This window comes from Lepidochelys olivacea, assembly GCF_965140295.1.
Source record: "Lepidochelys olivacea isolate rLepOli2 genome assembly, chromosome: 20".
Classification (NCBI taxonomy): Eukaryota; Metazoa; Chordata; order Testudines; family Cheloniidae; genus Lepidochelys; species Lepidochelys olivacea.
Genome location: NC_140430.1, coordinates 12,590,831 through 12,608,344, shown reverse-complemented (window position 1 = coordinate 12,608,344; position 17,514 = coordinate 12,590,831). Strand labels below are relative to the sequence as shown.

Genomic DNA, 17,514 nt, shown 5'->3' with positions numbered 1-17,514 from the left:
GCAAGTCCTTGAGAGAGGGGCTGGCACACTGAGCCCCGAGGGACTCCCAGCCCCCCAACAGATCCACCCCCAGGCCTCCCTTCCTGGTGCTTAGATGCTGGTTCCAGCCTGCCGCTCTCATTCAGGCCCGTTGTTTCTCCAGCTGAGGGCAGGGACTGGGATTTCTGCCGGCGGTGGCACGTGGGCACACACGGGAGTAATGCCCAACCCTGCCTCCTGTTCTTCCCTCCCGATGCTGCTAACTTGCCCTGCTCCCACTTGTTGCCAGTGTCTGCGGGGGCGCAAGGCAACCCTGGAGGAGCTGCAGTCAGTGCACACTGAGCGCCACGTCTTCCTCTATGGCACCAACCCCCTCAATCGCCTCAAACTGGACAACGGGAAACTGGCAGGTAGGAGACAGGGCCACCCCTCCCCACATAGAGGCCAGCAAGCTGCCTCCTGGGGGCACTGGGGGCCCCACTACCCCATCACACGTAGCCATCTGGGGGCTGTCCCTGGGTCACATGCTCCGGGCATTGGGCAACTTTCGCCCCATCCTCTCCATTTCTGCGCACTGGAGTCTAGCCCTCCCCCACGAGCACCGATCCATAGGGCCCCCTAATGTGCTCTGCTCACTGTTTAGGGGCTAAGGGCCAGGACACAGAAGGAGCTGTTGGGAGTTAGGCGCATTGGAAAACCTGTACCCAAGTGCATCTGCACTAGCTGAGCAGGTTGGCTTCCTAGGCTGCAGGGAGAATGTGGGCCCCAGAGCACAACAGAGCTGGTTCTCTGCTGCCTTGCACTTTGGCATCGCACTGGGTAAATGCCACCCCAGGTGCAGAATTGGAGGTAGAATGTGCGGTGGACATGGCCAGGCTAAGCCCAGAGCCCTGGGTGAAGACTCCATCACCCTGCGTGCCATGGCACTAACCCCAGGGAGGTGGGGTGCTGGCTCTAGTTCATCGCCATGCCCCCACTGCAGGCAGATTGGGGCTGCTCACCCCAAGCCAAGAGGATGTGGGATTGCAGCTGGGCCAGGACAATGCTCCTAAACTCAACTACTCTCGCCTGGCGGTGCAGATGGAACAGGCTCCTGAGGTCCCTGGCAGGAACCCTTCAAAGGAGAGGGCTGGGGAGTAGCCTGATTGGGGTGCCCTGACTCCTGGGCAGGGGTAGGAGCAATACCCATGGGGTGCTGCCCCCATGACGCTGCTAGACACATGCAGCTGTGACAGCTGGCCCCAATCCTGCCACCAACCTCCTCTACCCCAGCTCTACCACACTGTCCCACTCCTGTACTCTGCACTGCACTCAGCACCCTGCATCTTCACTCTCCAGCACACACCCCTGCACCCGCCCCGGTGCCTGCTGCTGCGGGCTTAGTCCAGCCCTGGCCATGCACCTCTGCCAGATGCTGAAAGGCAAAGCCGAACTCTCGCCAAGCAGCCAGGCCAGGTGCCTCCTGCCCCCCATATCCCTCTCCTCCCAGGTGTCTCCTGTCCTCACACTCCAGGAATCTCCTACCCTCTTGCCTCCCAACCCCCAGATGCCTCCTGCCACTCACCCCCAGGTACCTTTTGCCCCCCAACCCCTAGCTGCTCCTGCTGCCTGTCTGTCAACCTACAGTGGCCCCCATGCCCTCCCACCCTGGTCCCTGACTGCCTCTCTCTCTTGCAGGGATCCTGTCGCAGAGGATGTTCGTCATGCTGCCCTGTGGGGGGGTGGGGGTAAGTGTCAGGCTCTGCCTTGGGGGGTTTGGGGGGGAAGACTTGCGGTGAGTGGCTCAAGTGCTAGGCCCCTTGCCCAGGCTGGGCAGAGCAGGAGCCCCCCTTCCCAAGGCGGAGACAGGCCTCGGCTCAGTAACACTGGGGCTTAGTAACACAGCTCCCCTGCCCTCGCCCTTTGCGGGGGAGCACGGCCTAGCCAAGTACGCTGGCCCCAGGACTATGTAGCATCTGAGGAAGCCATGGATTCTCTGGGCATGGAATAGCTCAAGGTCAGCTCCAGGTGATGGGATCCCAGGATCAGAGCGACCCCCCCTGTCGGCTGTTCAGTGCCCCATAACATGGCTGGGAGGGCTCAACCAGGCCCTGGCAGCCTGGGGCCCCGATTACCAAAAGCATTTGGCTCACAGAGGCCTGGGGTGGGGGTGGGGATAGTTCGGGGATGGTCCCAGCCCAAGCAGGTCAGGGGAGCAGGGTGGGCCCTGAGTGGGGCAAGGTCAGAGGGGCAGAGCAGTATCACTGGGGGAGAGCAAACCAGCCGTCCACCTTGCCCGATGCTCCAGACACCCCTGCTGCCTCTCTCCTTTCGCAGCTTGCTGCCCTGGTTTCTGTCCATTCACTGCACTCTCCTCTCCTCTCCTCTCCTCTCCTCTCTCTGTCTCTCTGTCTTTCAGGAAGTGTCTCACTCTCTCCTCGCCTTCCCACTCCCTGCTCTGGCTCTCCTCCTCCCCTGCCCTTGCTGCTGGGCCACTGGCTCCCTCCGTCCCATCTGCTCTCTCTCTCCTTCTCAGCCTCCCCTCCTCCCCTCTTGCCCATCCCGTCCCCCAGAGCAGGAGAGCCAAGGCTCCTCGGCTGGACGCTGCCCCCTGTCTGTGAGCAGAGTGGGCATTTGAGCCGCACACATGGACTTGATCAGAAGAGACTCTGAGGTTTCCGCTCTGGCTCGGCCCATGACGTGATCCTGATCAAACCAAGATGTTTGTTTAAACAGTAAAATAAAATAAAGAAGGTAAAATGCATTTTCTCCATCCCTGCCCCAGCCTCAGGCGCAGGGGAGCCGCGCTGTGTAGAGCCCGCAGTGGACTCCCCCCCGCCTCTGGCCCTGCTCAGCTAAGAACTGGGCCATGCAGGGAGCTAGCCACCTGGATAGCTGGCCCAGCCTGGGGACTCGAAGTGCAGAGGCCTGCCCGACTGGCTTGGGAAGTGGAGTTTGGGGGTTTGGTCACTTTCGGCCTCCCTCCAAGGACTGAGTTTCAGCTGTTGGCACCAAGCAGCCAGCCAGTGTGCTGCTGCCAGAGCCAGCCCACATTTCATGCTTTGGTCCCTCTGTAGAGACTCCCCCGTGCCCAGCTCCGGGAGGGGCGGCCTGCCCCACTCACTGCTTTCCTGTCCACTTGTTTCCAGGTGGATAGCGACACTATCTGGAACGAGCTGCACTCCTCCAACGCCGCCCGCTGGGCCGCTGGTAGCGTCACTGACCTGGCCTTCAAAGTGGCCACAAGGGAGCTCAAGGTACGAGGAGGCCAGGAATGAGTACTGGCATCGTGCCAATGTCTGGGGTGGGGATCCCTGGCCATTCCCTTGACTGATGGGGACTCATGGGGGTGTTTACAACCTCCTGTGTGGGTCTTGTCGATGGCTCCAGGCCCTGGCATGTGCCCATTAGAGTCTGGGACCCTGTACAGCAGGCCCCAGGACACTTCCCTCTGTAACCTGGAGGTACCTGGACTTCATGTGGGTGGGGCAATGGGGAGCGCTGGCATGACTGGTTAGAGGGCTCGTTCAGGCAGCCAGCTCAGAAGCAGAGGCAGCAGGGCCTGGTGCCCCTTGGAAATTACCTTTGCCCTTTGGCTCAAGCTAAGAGAGATGCTAATTCAGCATGGGAATGAATGGCAGCCTTCCCTGCCCAGCGCCAGTGCCAAGGGCCCAGCTGGGAGGGGGCCACTGACAGCAGGATCTGATGCGAGAGTGCAGGGGCAGGTTTCACACCCCTGAGTGCCATGACCGGAGCCACCTGGGGGTCTAATGGCTGCGTGCTCCATGCAGGGGCCCCAGGGCTGAGAAAGAGTCTCCTGGGGCCATGGAGCCAGGCAGGCCCAGGCACTTCTGTGAGGGTGAGAGGGACACCTCGGGGTCCTCCAGACTGCGTTGGGGTTGGACAAAGCACCCCCTGACACCCTCAGGGCAAGCCTGGCCTGTGCACTGGGGGTGGGGTTGCGGGGGGGAAGGAGGAAGGAAGGGGTGGACAATAACGGCCCCACAATCACATCTTTGTCTTACCCCCAGAACGGTTTTGCTGTGGTGCGACCCCCAGGACACCATGCGGACCCTTCCACAGCCATGTAAGAGCCATCATCTGCCTCCTGACCCTGTCTGCTTCCTGCCCGAGGAATCTGGGCCAGGCCAGCTCACTGCCAGGCTCCTCTCACCAGGAGTAGGCTGGAAATGACACGGATCCCATGTGTTGTAGTAGCTAGTCATACAGGGCAGGAGCAGCTCAGGCTGGGAGTCCCTGCTGAGCTACCAGCCTCCAACCTTGGCTCCCCACTGTGTAGAGTGGGACTGACAAGCAGTGTCTGGGCAGGCAAGAGAGGAGAACTCACCCCATGGAGGCAGTGAGGGGAGGGGAAAAGCAACCCCACCGAGAGGTCAGTGGTTGGAGGGAGGAGAGGGGAGAACCAGGGCTGGCTCCAGGCACCAGCGTTCCAAGCAGGTCCATGGGGCGGCAGGTAGTTAGAAAGGGGCGGCAGTTCCTCCAGCCGCGACGGCAAATCGGCGGCAGCTTCTCCCCTTTTCCTGCTGCGGTGGCAAATCAGCAGCAGCTTCTTCCTTTTGCCGTCCGTGGCAGCAGTTTTTTTCACTGCTTGGGGCGGCAAAAACTGTAGAGCCGGCCCTGGGGAGAACCCACCCGTCCCAGAGGGCAGTGGGTGGAGAGGGGAGAACCCACCCCATCCAGAGGGTGGGAGAGAGGAGAACCCACCCCTTCTGGAGGGGCAGGAGAACCCACAGGCATGGGTAGGGTAGTGGCTGTCTCGGAGGATGCAGTGGCTGCTTGGGGAGGGTGCCTGGGCACTGACCAGCTCCTGCTCTTCCCTCCTTGCAGGGGTTTCTGCTTTTTCAACTCAGTGGCAATCGCTGCTAAGCAGCTGCAGCAGAAGGGGAAGCTGAGCAAGATCCTCATTGTGGACTGGGTGAGTCTCCTCCAGCCCCACTGGCCCCCCGGCTTCTTCCCACTCTGTCCTCTCCTCAGGCTGGAGCTGTTCTCGATGGTTCCTCCCACTAGCTAGCTTTGGGCAGAGCCCAGTCAGCTGTATGTGATGCAACAAGCCACATGTCCCCAGTAATCTGTATGTACGCGGATAGTACAGCGTTGTCCTATCTTCGAGGCCAGTGGCTTTGCAGATGGGGTTGCGGTTTGGGATTGAGGGGCACTGGCAGAGTTGAGTGGGTGGGTTAGGAGGGGGCTGTGGGTCAGGATTGAGGGGTAGAGCTGTGTGAGTGGGTGTGGCAGGATCCCCAGGGTGCAACCTGGAAATAGAGTACTGCTGTACCCTTTAACTCTCCAGGCTGAGCTGTCTCACACATTGCTTTGCTAGTGGCCAGCAGCAAACCCCTCCAGGTGCTGTTATCACTGAGCATAACAGCATGTGGAGCCCCACACCCAGCTAGATGCATGAATGCTCCCAAAGCCATTCGTGAATTACACAGAGAAAGGCACCAGCCAATTCCCCCCAGATCCCCGGCCTTACACCCCACACCTGTACTGTCCTGCCCTGGTCAGAAGCCTGGCCAGTGTATGTTTATTACCCAGTCCACCCCTCCCTCAATATGCAAAGGACATGCACCAGCCTTTGTAAACTGAACTGGGATTTCTTAAGCACTTCAAGCAAAATACACTGTTTTAGGTGAAGTATAAAACAGTTATATTAACTACAGAATGCTAGGTTTTAAGTGATTATAAGTGGCAGGCATAAAAGGTCAGAGATTGTTACTAAAGAAAATAAAAGATAAGCGTACAGTCTAAATCTGAAACCTTATTACACTAGGCAGTATTTAGATCAAGCAATTTTCTCACCCCACTGGATGTTACAATTTTTAATACACAGGCCTCTCGCTTAAGCCTGAACCAATCTCCTCAGTTGAAGTCTTCGTCTTCTCAGTGTTTTTGATACTTCCAGTGTAAATGGGGGAGGAGAAAGGCCAAAGCATGGTGCTACTGTCTGCTATTTTATGTCCTTAGTCCATGTGCCTAGAAGACACTTGGCAGAGGTCTGAGCAGTCCCTTTGTTGCCTGGACTCCTCTGGGCTCCTGGCTCTAGGGCCATCCCGTGGACAGAGGGTGAAGAGCTCACTCACAGCCACTCTCTCTCACATAGGATGTTCACCATGGAAACGGCACCCAGCAAGTGTTCTACAAAGACCCAGACATTCTCTACATTTCATTACATCGCCATGATGACGGCAACTTCTTCCCTGGCAGTGGGGCAGCCGATGAGGTGAGAGCATTAGCCTCTGAGCCCCTCCCAGGTTACCTCAGTTCCGCATCCTCTGGGAGACAAGGGGATGGGGACAGCGTGCGAGGGGCACAGCGTGGGGTGCCCAGGCTGGAGCGTGCCAGGAGCAGAGCTAGCCAGATGCCCTGTTGAATGGATTCACTCTGACCCCTTTTGCACTCCTTTCTCGTGAGCACTTGTGCATCACACATGGCTCACATGGACGACTGCCAAGAGCCAGTGGGGCACTCATGCTCCCGGCCAGGTGGAGCCTGACATGTTTGGGGCAGGTCTGCGCTCTAGAGCCAAGAGCCCACACCTGGAGACGAATGGTGGCAAAAGGGACGTTCAGAGAAAATCTCCAGGAACCATCCCAGCCCTGGCGACCCTGTGTGAGGTCAAGGGGCTGAAGGAGTGGCAGATCCTTAGCTTAACAGAGAGCAGGGAAGAGTCAACCTAGGCCTGGAAACACGCACACAGGGAGGAGATTTCTGAGAGCAGGTTGCTCTTTAATCTTGCAGACAAAGGCTGAACGAAATCCAATGGCTGGAGCTGCAGCCAGGCAAATTAAGTCTGGAAATAGGGTGCGAATGTTTAAGGGGAGAGGGGGCAGTTAGCCATCAAAACAGCTCCCCTAGGAGTAAGGAGAGTTCTCCATGGCTCGGAGTCTGGCTGTCACTTTCTACAAGTTCCGTTCTAGTTCAACCAGCTGTATTGGGCCAAAGGCAGGACACCCTCGGTGGATCCATGGGCTGGGAACGTGATGCAGGGGCTCAGACCAGATGGTGATGATGGTCCCTTCTGGTCTTAAACTCTAGGAAATTGGGTGTGCACAGGGTGACCACAGCAGGCCCAGGGGAGCTGGGGTTGGTCCTGTGTAGGGCAGGAGGTTGGGGGAGGTTGGAGGGAGTCCCTGGGGTCACCTGGGGAAGGTCTGGTGGAGACAGGGGCAGGGATTGGGGAATTTTGGACAAGAGATGGGCTGAGGGGAAGTTTGGTGAAGTCTTGGGGTAATTGGGGAAGCTTGGGCAGGGCCACAGGACTCCTGTTGGCTGGGGAGGCTGGGTGAGGTCTTAGCAGGGGAGGCTGGCCAGAGTGAGTGAGGATGAGCAGGGTCTGTACTGCTTTGCCTGCTCGAGAGCATCCGCACATCTCTGCTGTCCTTGGCTGATTTCTGCTTAGCTACTTTGGTAAGGAATTCCCCTGGCCACCCCCTCCGCCAGGGCTGGGTGCTCTGCAGAGCTTGCCCAAGGCCATCCTGCCCCCAACCCCCAGGGCTCTGCACAGCTCCCCCAAGGCCCCCCGGCCCCCCAAGGGCTGTGTGCTCTGCAAAGCCCCCAAGGCCGTGCTGCCCCTGACCTTGGGGCCAGGTGCTCTGCACAGCTCCCCCAAGGCTGTGCCGCAGCAGCCCTGCAGTGCCCTCGAGGCGAACCTGGCTCGGGGAGCAGGGCTGAGGAGGGGGAAAGGCAAAACACGGATACCATCCAGTCCTTTGTCCTTTACAATGTACTTTCGAAGGGGCGTTGTGCTAAGCGGTTAGAGGCAGGTCGAGCTCCCGTGTGGCTCCCGGCCCTCGTTCAGGGGGATGGCAGAGCTGCTGAGGACGGTTTATGATGCTTAGCCAGTAGTTGTGGTTACTAAGCACATTATGAGCTACTTTCTCCTCCACGTCTTCCTGCCTATGCCAGGCCCACGGTTTCACGGGGCAGCTGCTGATGGTGCTGGGCACAGGAAATGAGTGTCAGCTCCTCCCTCAAACACGCCCAGCTGTGCAGGACAAGGCCTGGGGGGCTCCCCGTCTGGCCGAGAACACCATTTCAGCAGCAGACTGCACTGAGATCCACCACCGCCACCATGTCCATCAAGCCGCCCCTCACTGCCAGCCTCACCTTGTGCAGCCATCGCACAGGTGCAGAGCAACCCTGACTTGGGCCCCTGGGGCTTCCCCTGCAGGAATCCCACTGGGGATTATTATTTTAGGGATGTCAAGGCCTTGATGCACTGTTCTGACTGCCCAGTCTGAGCTCCAGCACCTCCCAGGCCAGAGGTTCTGCACAATGACTCCTGTCCCCCAGCCCAGTTGACAGGCTGTGAGGGATGGACAAATCCCCCATGCCCCTGGGGAACTGATTCCAAGAGTTAATTCTAAATGTCCCGTTGACAAGCTTCGGCTGGTGGCAGGATTCCCCTCCACTTCCTGTCCCGGACCGTCTCCAAGCACTGCTGAGCCCAGGTAAAGCAGCTGTCAGGACTCACCCTGGCTTGCAGTGGAGAGTATGCAAAGCACAGGGGGTGACAGGCCATAGGGAAACACCACAGCTCCTTACTGCACGTCAAGGGCTCTGCTTTGACAATTCCTGTGAGGTGGAGCCATTTTCCTGGGCTGGAACCTGAGCCCAGGGACAAGCTGTGGACTATGCGGGTCTCCAGCCTGGCACCGCTGGAGCTTGGCACTGGAGCCGATCCTGGCTGGGAAGTGGGTAGCTAAGAGCTTCCCTGGCGTGGCACGGCGGGCCCTGCCATTGAACACCATGCCCTCTGCTGCAGCACTCTTCCTTTCTGTCTTCCAGGTTGGCTCTGGCGCTGGCGAGGGATTTAATATCAATGTGGCTTGGACTGGTGGGCTCGACCCACCCATGGGGGATCCAGAGTATTTGGCAGCTTTCAGGTAGCCTTCCTTTGGGGGGTTCTGTCCCCAGCCGTGCCCCTCCCTGGCTGTCCCCACCTGCACCCCTCCTCATCTCTACTCCAACGCCTCCCTCCCCTTCTGTCCCCAGCCACACCCCTCCCCGACTGTCCCCAGCCCTCCCCCCGCCCCTTCTGTCCCCAGCCACGTCCCTCCCTGTCTCTACCCCCACGGCCCCCTCCCCTTCTGTCCCAAGCCATGGCCCTCCCATGGCACCCAGTAGCTGACAGCTGGCAGGGGCAGCACTGGCTGCTCCCGCAGGGGATGGTTAGGGACTCCCTTGGGAATCCTGCCTCTTGGGAGGACCCTGGGGGCAGTCCAAATCAGGAAGGTTTGGGTGGCCCTAAACGGGGCAGCCCAAAGCAGGATGGGGGGTTGGAAAGATGCAACCCCATCCATTTGGGAAGATGCACAGATCCCCTGTGTCAGGGGGAGACAACAGGGGACCACCCCTGCTGGAACAGCCCCTCCCGCTCCTGGGTCTCCCTGACCCGGCCCAGGGCGTTAAGGAGCTCTGCTGGCTCAGCTAAGCACCAGCCAGGAGTGGCAGGCGTTGTGTGAGCCAGCCCAGCGCACACAGCCATGGGCTCACAGCCGGGCGTCGTCCCCTCTACTCCCACACCTGTGCTTTGCTTTACTCGAAAGATTCTATAAATAGCTCTCTGTTTACCCAGCAATGTGATCTCCACTCACTCCCCAGCCCCCTGGCCTTGCCAGTGCTGGAGCCAGCCCACCCACGGGCCACTCAACACTTCTGGCCAACGTGCTGTCCACAGACCTGCCTAGGTCCTGCCCTGCTTTGTCCAGGACCTCCTCCTTCCCAGAGCCCTAGGGTAGCCATGCCTCCTATGGCAGCAGGGCTGAAAGGGGAAGAGGGTCTGATCCAGCCCCAGAGTCCTCTCTGAGAGGCTGCATTTCCAGGGAGCCCACGGAATATCCTGCCCTTTGAACCAACAGCCTGGTCATTTCCCTTCTGTTCCCCACCTGCCTGCGGCTGAAGCTGAACCCTGGCTTCTCTTGCTGTCCCCAGGAGCCTGGCCCTAGGCTCCCAGCTGGGATATGCTGGAGAGGGGCCAGCGGACAGACCCAGGGAATCTGGACATGCTGGGGCTGCTCCTTTGAACGGACATTGTCTGTGTCTGCTGTCTAGTGCTCCTGTGGTTTGCTCTCTGTCCCTGGGGATGTGCAGTGTCTGGCTGTGCTGTGCATAGTATATGTCTGTCTGTCTCTCTGTGAGAGGCATAGGCACTTTAGGAGGCAGCCAGTAGCCATGTGGATTTGTGCTCTGGGATGTACATGTGGGACCCTCAGCCTCCAGTGGAGCCCCATTATTGACAAGGAGGCTGTGAGACCTTCATGTACTATCTAACCCAGGCATTCTCTTCAGTGTCTTTCAGTAGGCCTCAGCCTTTTCTTCCCCAAACGCCTCTTCCTTCCCCAGCCCTGGCCATATGTTCCTTCGCTTCCTTTCCTGGTGCGGATCCCAGTTTCTTCCCTCTCCCTCCACCATCAGCGGCAAATGCCCACTCCATTCGCAACCCATCTGATAAAATGATCAGCAACAACTAATTAGCTGTGACATATCAAGTGAAATCATTACTCTTCAGAGTGAACACCCCATCTCTGAGTGGGAGAGAGTTCACACCTCCCAGAGCAATTGTTTCAGGTTGTCTGTAGGCTCCAGAAGGCATCACTGCATTGGTACACAGGTTATGTTGAGAAGGCCAGCTTCACTACCCTGAGGGCTAGAAAGCATAGATCCTGCCAAACCAGCACGTCACAGGGACTCCATCGAGCAGAACAGTTCTGGCCTCTGGCCTGCAGTTTGATACCTGCTCTGGGGTACCTTTTGTGTCCTCAGCCCCAGGCCATTGCCCTTGCTGAATGTGTGTTTCCTTCCCTGTCAGAACTGTTGTGATGCCGATCGCCCATGAGTTCTCCCCAGACGTCGTGCTGGTGTCTGCGGGGTTTGACGCAGCCGACGGCCACCCACCGCCGCTGGGAGGCTACAAAGTCTCTGCCAAATGTAAGGAGCTGCGGTTGATGCTCTTGCACTGGCGGGTTAGAAAGCAAGCTGGGGCTGGGTCTGCCTGGAACAGGACTGTTCAGGAGCTGCTACGGGAGGCCAGTAGGGGAGGAATGTGCTCCCAGTGTGGAAGTGCTCTGAGGAGGGGAGAGCTGCTCCAGGAGCTCTCCACATTGCAAAGGCCAGGGCAAGGGGGGGTTATTGTAATAGCAGCACAGGCCTGTGCTCTGTGATGCAGCAGCCACCCCCATTTGCTCCCTGGCACTTTGGATTGACCAGAGAGTCCTGACTGAGTGGCTCAGCCCTGCTGGCTGTGTGCTCATTAAGGCCCCTCCCAGCAGGATGGGGAAGCCATGGGAGTGCTGACCAGCCCCACCTGGCAGGTCAGCCTGTTGCTCCAGTCACTGGTACACATGGTCCCGGGGTTACAGAGTCCCCAAGGCTGATGGTCTGGGCTGGAGTCCAATGCCAGCTGCTTGCTCCTGTCAGCCCTGCTCCTGGTAACCAGGGCAGTCTACAAAGCAGGCATGTGCCTGGGCATGATCAGTGCAGCAGGGTGGCTGACAGGCTGCTTCTTTGGCTTCTTCCTCCTTAGGCTTCGGCTACCTGACCCGACAGCTGATGAGTCTGGCAGGAGGAGCCATCGTCCTCGCCCTGGAAGGGGGCCATGACCTCACAGCCATCTGCGATGCCTCGGAGGCCTGCGTGTCCGCCCTGCTGGGCAATGAGGTGAGGCAATGAGCTCTGGCATGTGCTCCTCCCAGCCCCAGTGGTGAGGGCAGCAGACCTGGGAGGCAGCCCAAGTTCCCTGGCCCTGCCCTAGTGGTTGCTGCCCTGTGGAACTAGCAAGAGGCAAGTGAGGCAAAGCCTGGGGCTGGATCTCATGGAAGTTAGGGGAGGTGCACTCGCCCAAAGGCACCGACTCCATGGGTGCTCTGGGGCTGGAGCACCCATGGGGAAAAATTAGCGGGTGCTCCGCACCCACCAGCAGCCAAGCTCCCCCCTCCTTGCCTCCTTCTCCCCACCTCCCCAAGCCCACCGCACCCCCGCTCCTCCCCCTCGCCGCCTAACAGCTGTTTGGCAGCGCTTAGGACTTTCTGGGAGGAGTGGGGACGCGGCACTCAGGGGAGGATGCGGAGAAGAGGCAGGGCAGGGGTGGGGACTTGGGGGAAGGGGGTGGAATGGGGGCGGGAAGGGGGCGGGCTGAGGTTGGAAAAGGCGGGGTGGGGCGGGAACTTCGGGGCAGCGGTGAAATGGGGGTGGGGCAAGGGCAGTGCAGGGAGGAGGCGGGGTGGGGGGAGCCAGGGGCAGGGGGGGTTGAGCACCCACTGGCAGAGGGGAAGTTAGCGCCTATGCGTGACTCGCTCAGCTCCTGTCCACTGGACACTGCCACACAGCAGGGTACCCTCTTTGCCCACAGCCCACCATCCTCTGCAGGGGCCTGCTGTCTTCTGCAGCACTGGGGAGCCCATGTGGGGACAGGACAAGGCTGATCTGTTATGACAGGCCCTGTGGTCCCACCAGTCTGCTCCTCTTCCACCTCCCTGAAGCAGGACACACTGTCCAGTATCCCTAGAGCCAGCCTGGAGCCTGTCTGACAGGCTGGCCCCAAGGGTCCCAGATCCTCCATGTATGGCAGCAGGGCGTGGCTGCGACCCCGGCCAGCCCCACAGCCCACTATTCCATCGGAGGGCTGGCCAAAGGTTGCAGTGTGTTCCGGCTGCGCTGCCCCCCTGGGCTGAGGGGGGGATTGCACAACTCTCTGCAATGAGCTCCCCTCCAGGCCAGAAGCAGCACTAACGGGTCTGGCTGGCGTTTGTCCCTGCAGCTGGATCCCCTCCCTGAGGAGAGCATGAGGCAGAAGCCGAACCCCAATGCCGTGCGCTCCTTGGAAGCAGTGATCCGGGTCCAGAGTGAGTGTCCCTGGGAGGAGCTGACTCCAGGGGGGCCAGAAAAGGGATATGGGAGGGATCAGCATCCAAGGCCCAGACCCCAGTCACACCACCACTCCAGAGCAGGCTCCATCACTGGTACTCAGCACCCGCCTCAGCTGAGGCTGGAGAGTGTGGTGGGGCTGCTGGAGCTTCCAGCACCCTGGCTGTATGGCTGCTTCATGCCTGGAGCTACCGGTGGGGGCGCAATCCCAGTGCTAGAGGGCGCACCAGGGTCTCGTTTCCCTCCCAGAGAAGCCTGAGCCATGCCACTCACCCTAGGGAGCTTGGGAAAGCCCCCAGCGCAGGAAAACCCAGACAGCCAGAGGCTGGGCAAAGCTAGGCCAGCCTCCCCCTTCCTCTCTGTGAGCAGCAAGCCCTCCGCCCCTCCTCCTCCTCTGCTCTGAGCAGGAAGACCCCTCCCTCTTCCTCCCCCACTCTGAGAATGGGGAGGCCCCCCCTAAGCCCTGCCTCTCTTTCAGGTAAATACTGGGGCGCTGTGCAGCGCTTTGCCTCCAAGGTGAGCTGCTCGTTCCTGGAGGCGCAGCACCATGACCCAGAGGAGGTGGAGACGGTGACGGCCTTGGCCTCCTTGTCGGTGGCAGTGATGGTGGAGAAGAGGTGACGGTGCCATTCCCTGTAGCCCTGGGGTCACCCAGAACTCAGCACTGCTCTTGGGCCCTGAGCCTCTTGGCACCACGGCTCCAATGTGCTGTCAGCCAGGGACCAGGACATGGGCAAGCTGTGCACACCTGTTGGGTCTCCGGGCAGACGCTGGCTTTCTGAGAGGAGTCGAGGCGGGAGTCACAACCCAGCTTCACCACCAGCCCCCAAACCTCTAACCAGCGACCCCCTGAGCCCAGCCTGCACCAGCTCTGTGACTGCAGCAGAAATTGCCCTCACGGGGCACTAGGGTAGTGCCTGGGGATTCCCACATCTTAGGGTCTGCCCCATGGGGTTGTAGGGCACCCACTAGGGCAAGATCAGTCCAAGGGCATTCAGTGCCCAGGGCTTGCAACTGCAGTACCACGTTTGCAAGTGCACCCCCACGAGTAGGGGATGGCGGGGGGAGCAGCCCCCCTCTGGCCATGGTGTATGGGGAATTCCAACAGTTCCCCTGGGGGATGGCGGGGGGAGAAGCCCCCATCTGGCCATGGTGTGTGGAGAATTCCAGCTGCTCTCCGGAGGGTTGGCAGGGGGAACAGGCCCCCTCTGACCATGCTGGCTGATTTCCTCTACTGTAGGCCACAGGATGAGCCGATGGAGGAAGAGGAACCCATGAATCAGTGATGAGTGGTGCTGGTTTCTGAGTCGCCAGTGGCAGGAAGGAGTCTGGACTCTCCCTAGCCAGTGACTTGCTCTCTTGGCTCCCTGTTTGCCACATTGTCCTCTCTCCCCAAGTCACCCCTGGAACGGACTGGCCCTCCAGCTGCGGCATCTGCAGGTCACCCGCAAAGGAGCCCACTGCTGTCTGGGAATCACCTTCCTGCTTGGGATCAGCTGAGGACCAGAAACTCCCTCTCCAAGGATCTACCCTGCAGTGCTTGGCAAAGTGCCTTACACCTGCTCTCCCCTCAGGGCCTTCCAGGGGTGTAAAGGGCCAACGGGGTGTGAGAAGGCCTCTGCCCTGCCCGCTTGGTGGAGAGCTGCTTTTCTCCAAGGGCTCATCCTGGTGGCAGTGGGGAACGGGACAGGTGTTGGGATGGACAGCGGTGGCTGATGTGCAGTTCAGACCCAACCTCAGGATTGTGCCCCTTCTCCAGACAGCCAAAGGTTCCTACAGGGACCCCCCGCACTGCATGCTCCTGGGAGGGGGGATGGAACATTCTTTGTACCTTTGTCTGGGAGCGATCAGAGCCTCCTGCCAGACATGAGGTGGGAGTTAGGGGTCACGATGACTTGGGGCTTGAGCCCGTTGTGAATGAAAAGAGGTTAGAGGATGGTTGACGACATGCAAATCACAGGGAAGCCCTGGACTCCAGTGTCCCATGTGCCCAGAACTGCAAGCCTGGGACCTGGTCACCTTAACCACTAACCAGAGCGTGAGCCTTTGGGGACGGGGCCTCTCTGATTTGCACTATCTGCAGATTACACATGTCCTAATGTGCACCTGACATACCCTTCTTTCTATGGGACTTTGGGGAACAAACTCCTCTGCAGATGGACGTTCACAAGGTGATCTGAGTCCTGGAACAACCAGCTAGGCCAGTGACCTGAGGATCCATGTCTAACGGGGCCCTTTGTCCTGCTCCAGGAGTGGGGGCTTCTTCCAGAGTAGCCATTGAGGGCTTTCCCAGTGTCCTTCAGACAGCCCTCACGAGGGAGCCTGCCTTTGCCCCCAGCCCAGCTGCCGAGGAGAACCAGGGCATCTCTGGGCTAACATGGGCTCCGCTCACCACAGGGCTGAGCGCTGCTTAGTGCTTAGCTGGCCCAGGGTGCACACGTCAGAAACACGCCAGAGAGCCCCCAGGATTCAGCTAGAGCCTCTCTGGAGTGAGCAGAAACCCCAGCCCAGTTCCTGCTCCCCTAGAAGTTGCAAGTGCTGTGCAGACCCTGCCCGAGCTCAGGACCCCATCATCCAAGGTTCTGCACAGACACCCCTCCACCCCCCGACATCGAGGCCCTGTAAGCCTGATGCTGCACAGACCCCAGCCAAGATCAGGGCCCAGTCATGCTAGCTGCTGCACAGACCCCAGCCAAGATCAAGGTCCTATCAAGCCAGGTGCTGCGCAGACCCCAGCTGAGACTGGGGCCCTGTCAAGCCAGCACTACACAGGCACACAGTGACTGACCGTTCCTTTCCTCAACTTCGGTGGGACTAGGATCTGGGCTGATCTTGCAAAGAGTTTCCCCCTCCCTGGGTAGACCACATGGGTTCACACACATGCACCTGTAGCCTTGGCTCCTTCCACCCACACAGCTGGAGGAGACCAATGGTTCTGCACCCCAGAAATGGCACTGGAGAGCCTGTGTCCTCCAGAATTGGCAGCTTTTACAGCCCCCACCTGACCCTGGCTTCACTGTTTGTATCATCCCACAGCGACACGGAAGAGCTAAAAACAGCCCCCTCACCGTTAAACAGATTTTGCAGAGGAACAGAGTTGGGCCAGCTGGCAGCAGGTTCCTGGGAGAAGAGCAGGCCCCCCCAAAACACCAGCTTCAGCTTGCGCTGCAAGCCCACACCTGGGTTAATCTCACTCCAGCTGACTCCTCGTGTCCAGTCTTCTAGTGTAATGGGAGCAAGCCCTCACCATTTCTTTAGAGAGGGGCCTGGCTCAGAAACTGATGTGACATGCAGCAATGGGAGCAGTTGGGACCATTATCTGGGGCCTGTGTGATGGCCACAAGCACTTGCTGGGGGGCGCGCCCCTTGGCTGAACTGAGTGTCTCCTTGGGTCCATGCCAATGTCCAAAACAGAAGCAGACAGGAAGTGTGGGGACATGCATTTCAGTGAGACCAGTGGGGCAGACCGCAGGGCCTGGGATACCTGGCCGGGCTCTGTAGGTGTGGAGTAGGCACGCAGGGCTGGGTGTCTGGCGAGGCGCTGTCTGCAGGGAGAGGGGCAAGTCTGTTTGTAAAAATATAAAAAAGAGGAAAAAAGACCTTGGAAGAATAAATGTTTCTTTGCCTTTGAACTGCACAAGCTGTGTGCGGGGATATGGCTGCATCGTCGACCTGGGGCTCAGTCACACAGGACACAGCTCAGACTGCGCCATGGCCTGCACCATCCACGTGCTCCCCTGGATGTGGCTTCCCCGCCAGAGCCTGATGAACCTGTTCCCCCCAGAGCCCAGCGCTCCTGTGGTCTGTTGTCCCCTCCCCAGTGCTCCATTGATACATTCCCCCTAGAGCCTAATGGCCCTGTGGGTCTGTTGTCCCCTCCAGAGGCCAATGCCCTGTGGGTGTGTTTCCCCTCCAGAGACTGGCTGCCTTCTGGAAGAGATGATAGCCAGCCATGCTACTGGGCTCAGTGCATGTGGGCCTGGGTGAAGTTCTCGGGTCTGTGCTAGCCAGGAGGTCAGAAGAACTGAGCTTCTGGACTTAAGTTCTAGGAAACTACAGCTCCTTGGAGAAGGGTTGCTGCCCTCTTTGGGCCTGGCTTTTGTGGTGCCCTCTGGCCTGGGGGCATGTATAGGGTTGCCAGGTCTCTGGTTTTCAGCTGGAACCCCTGGTTGAAAAGGGTCCCTGGAGGCTCTGGGCAGCACTGCCGACCGGACTTTTAGAAGTCTGATTGGCAGTGCTGCAGATCTAAGGCAGGCTAGTCCTTACCCGTCCTGGCACCGCACCATGCCGTGCCCCGGAAGCAACCAGGTCCAGCTCCTTGAGGGGGGAGAGCATTCACCAGCCCAGAGCATTCACCCCCTCCCACACCCCAACCCGCTGCCGTAACCCGCAGCCCACTCCTGCACCTTCAACCCCCTGCCCCAGCCTAGTGAAAGTGAGTGAGGGTGGGGAATGCAGTGTGCAGGGGTGGGGCCTCAGGGAATGGGCAGGGCTAGGTTTGTGTTTTGGTTTTGTGTGGTTAGAAAGTTAGCAACCCTAAGCAAGCCCCGTGTTACAGTGCTGCTCAGATGTGGATTCAACTTCTGGCTCTGCAAGTGGCAGCCAGCAGGCTCTGGTCCTGCCAGGATCCAGACTGCTCAGCAGCAGCTGCTGCCCCAAAAAATGAGGTTG

The 17,514-nt window shown here is 59.4% G+C and overlaps 1 protein-coding gene across 3 annotated transcripts in view; it reads left to right on the top strand.

Annotated features, from left to right (window-relative positions):
• The window catches only part of HDAC7 (histone deacetylase 7), a 242,750-nt gene extending 226,259 nt beyond the window's left edge, over positions 1 to 16,491 (top strand). For all 3 annotated transcript variants that reach the window (XM_084610201.1, XM_084610202.1, XM_084610200.1), the window contains 12 exons: positions 269 to 389; positions 1,657 to 1,706; positions 3,108 to 3,215; positions 3,990 to 4,045; positions 4,807 to 4,894; positions 6,080 to 6,199; positions 8,767 to 8,864; positions 10,790 to 10,908; positions 11,504 to 11,637; positions 12,737 to 12,821; positions 13,322 to 13,460; positions 14,084 to 16,491. In XM_084610201.1, the coding sequence (XP_084466327.1) occupies positions 269 to 389; positions 1,657 to 1,706; positions 3,108 to 3,215; positions 3,990 to 4,045; positions 4,807 to 4,894; positions 6,080 to 6,199; positions 8,767 to 8,864; positions 10,790 to 10,908; positions 11,504 to 11,637; positions 12,737 to 12,821; positions 13,322 to 13,460; positions 14,084 to 14,129 (1,164 nt within the window). In that variant the 3' untranslated portion in view covers positions 14,130 to 16,491. The remainder of the gene's footprint in view (positions 1 to 268; positions 390 to 1,656; positions 1,707 to 3,107; positions 3,216 to 3,989; positions 4,046 to 4,806; positions 4,895 to 6,079; positions 6,200 to 8,766; positions 8,865 to 10,789; positions 10,909 to 11,503; positions 11,638 to 12,736; positions 12,822 to 13,321; positions 13,461 to 14,083) is intronic.
• The last annotated feature ends 1,023 nt before the right edge of the window (positions 16,492 to 17,514 follow it).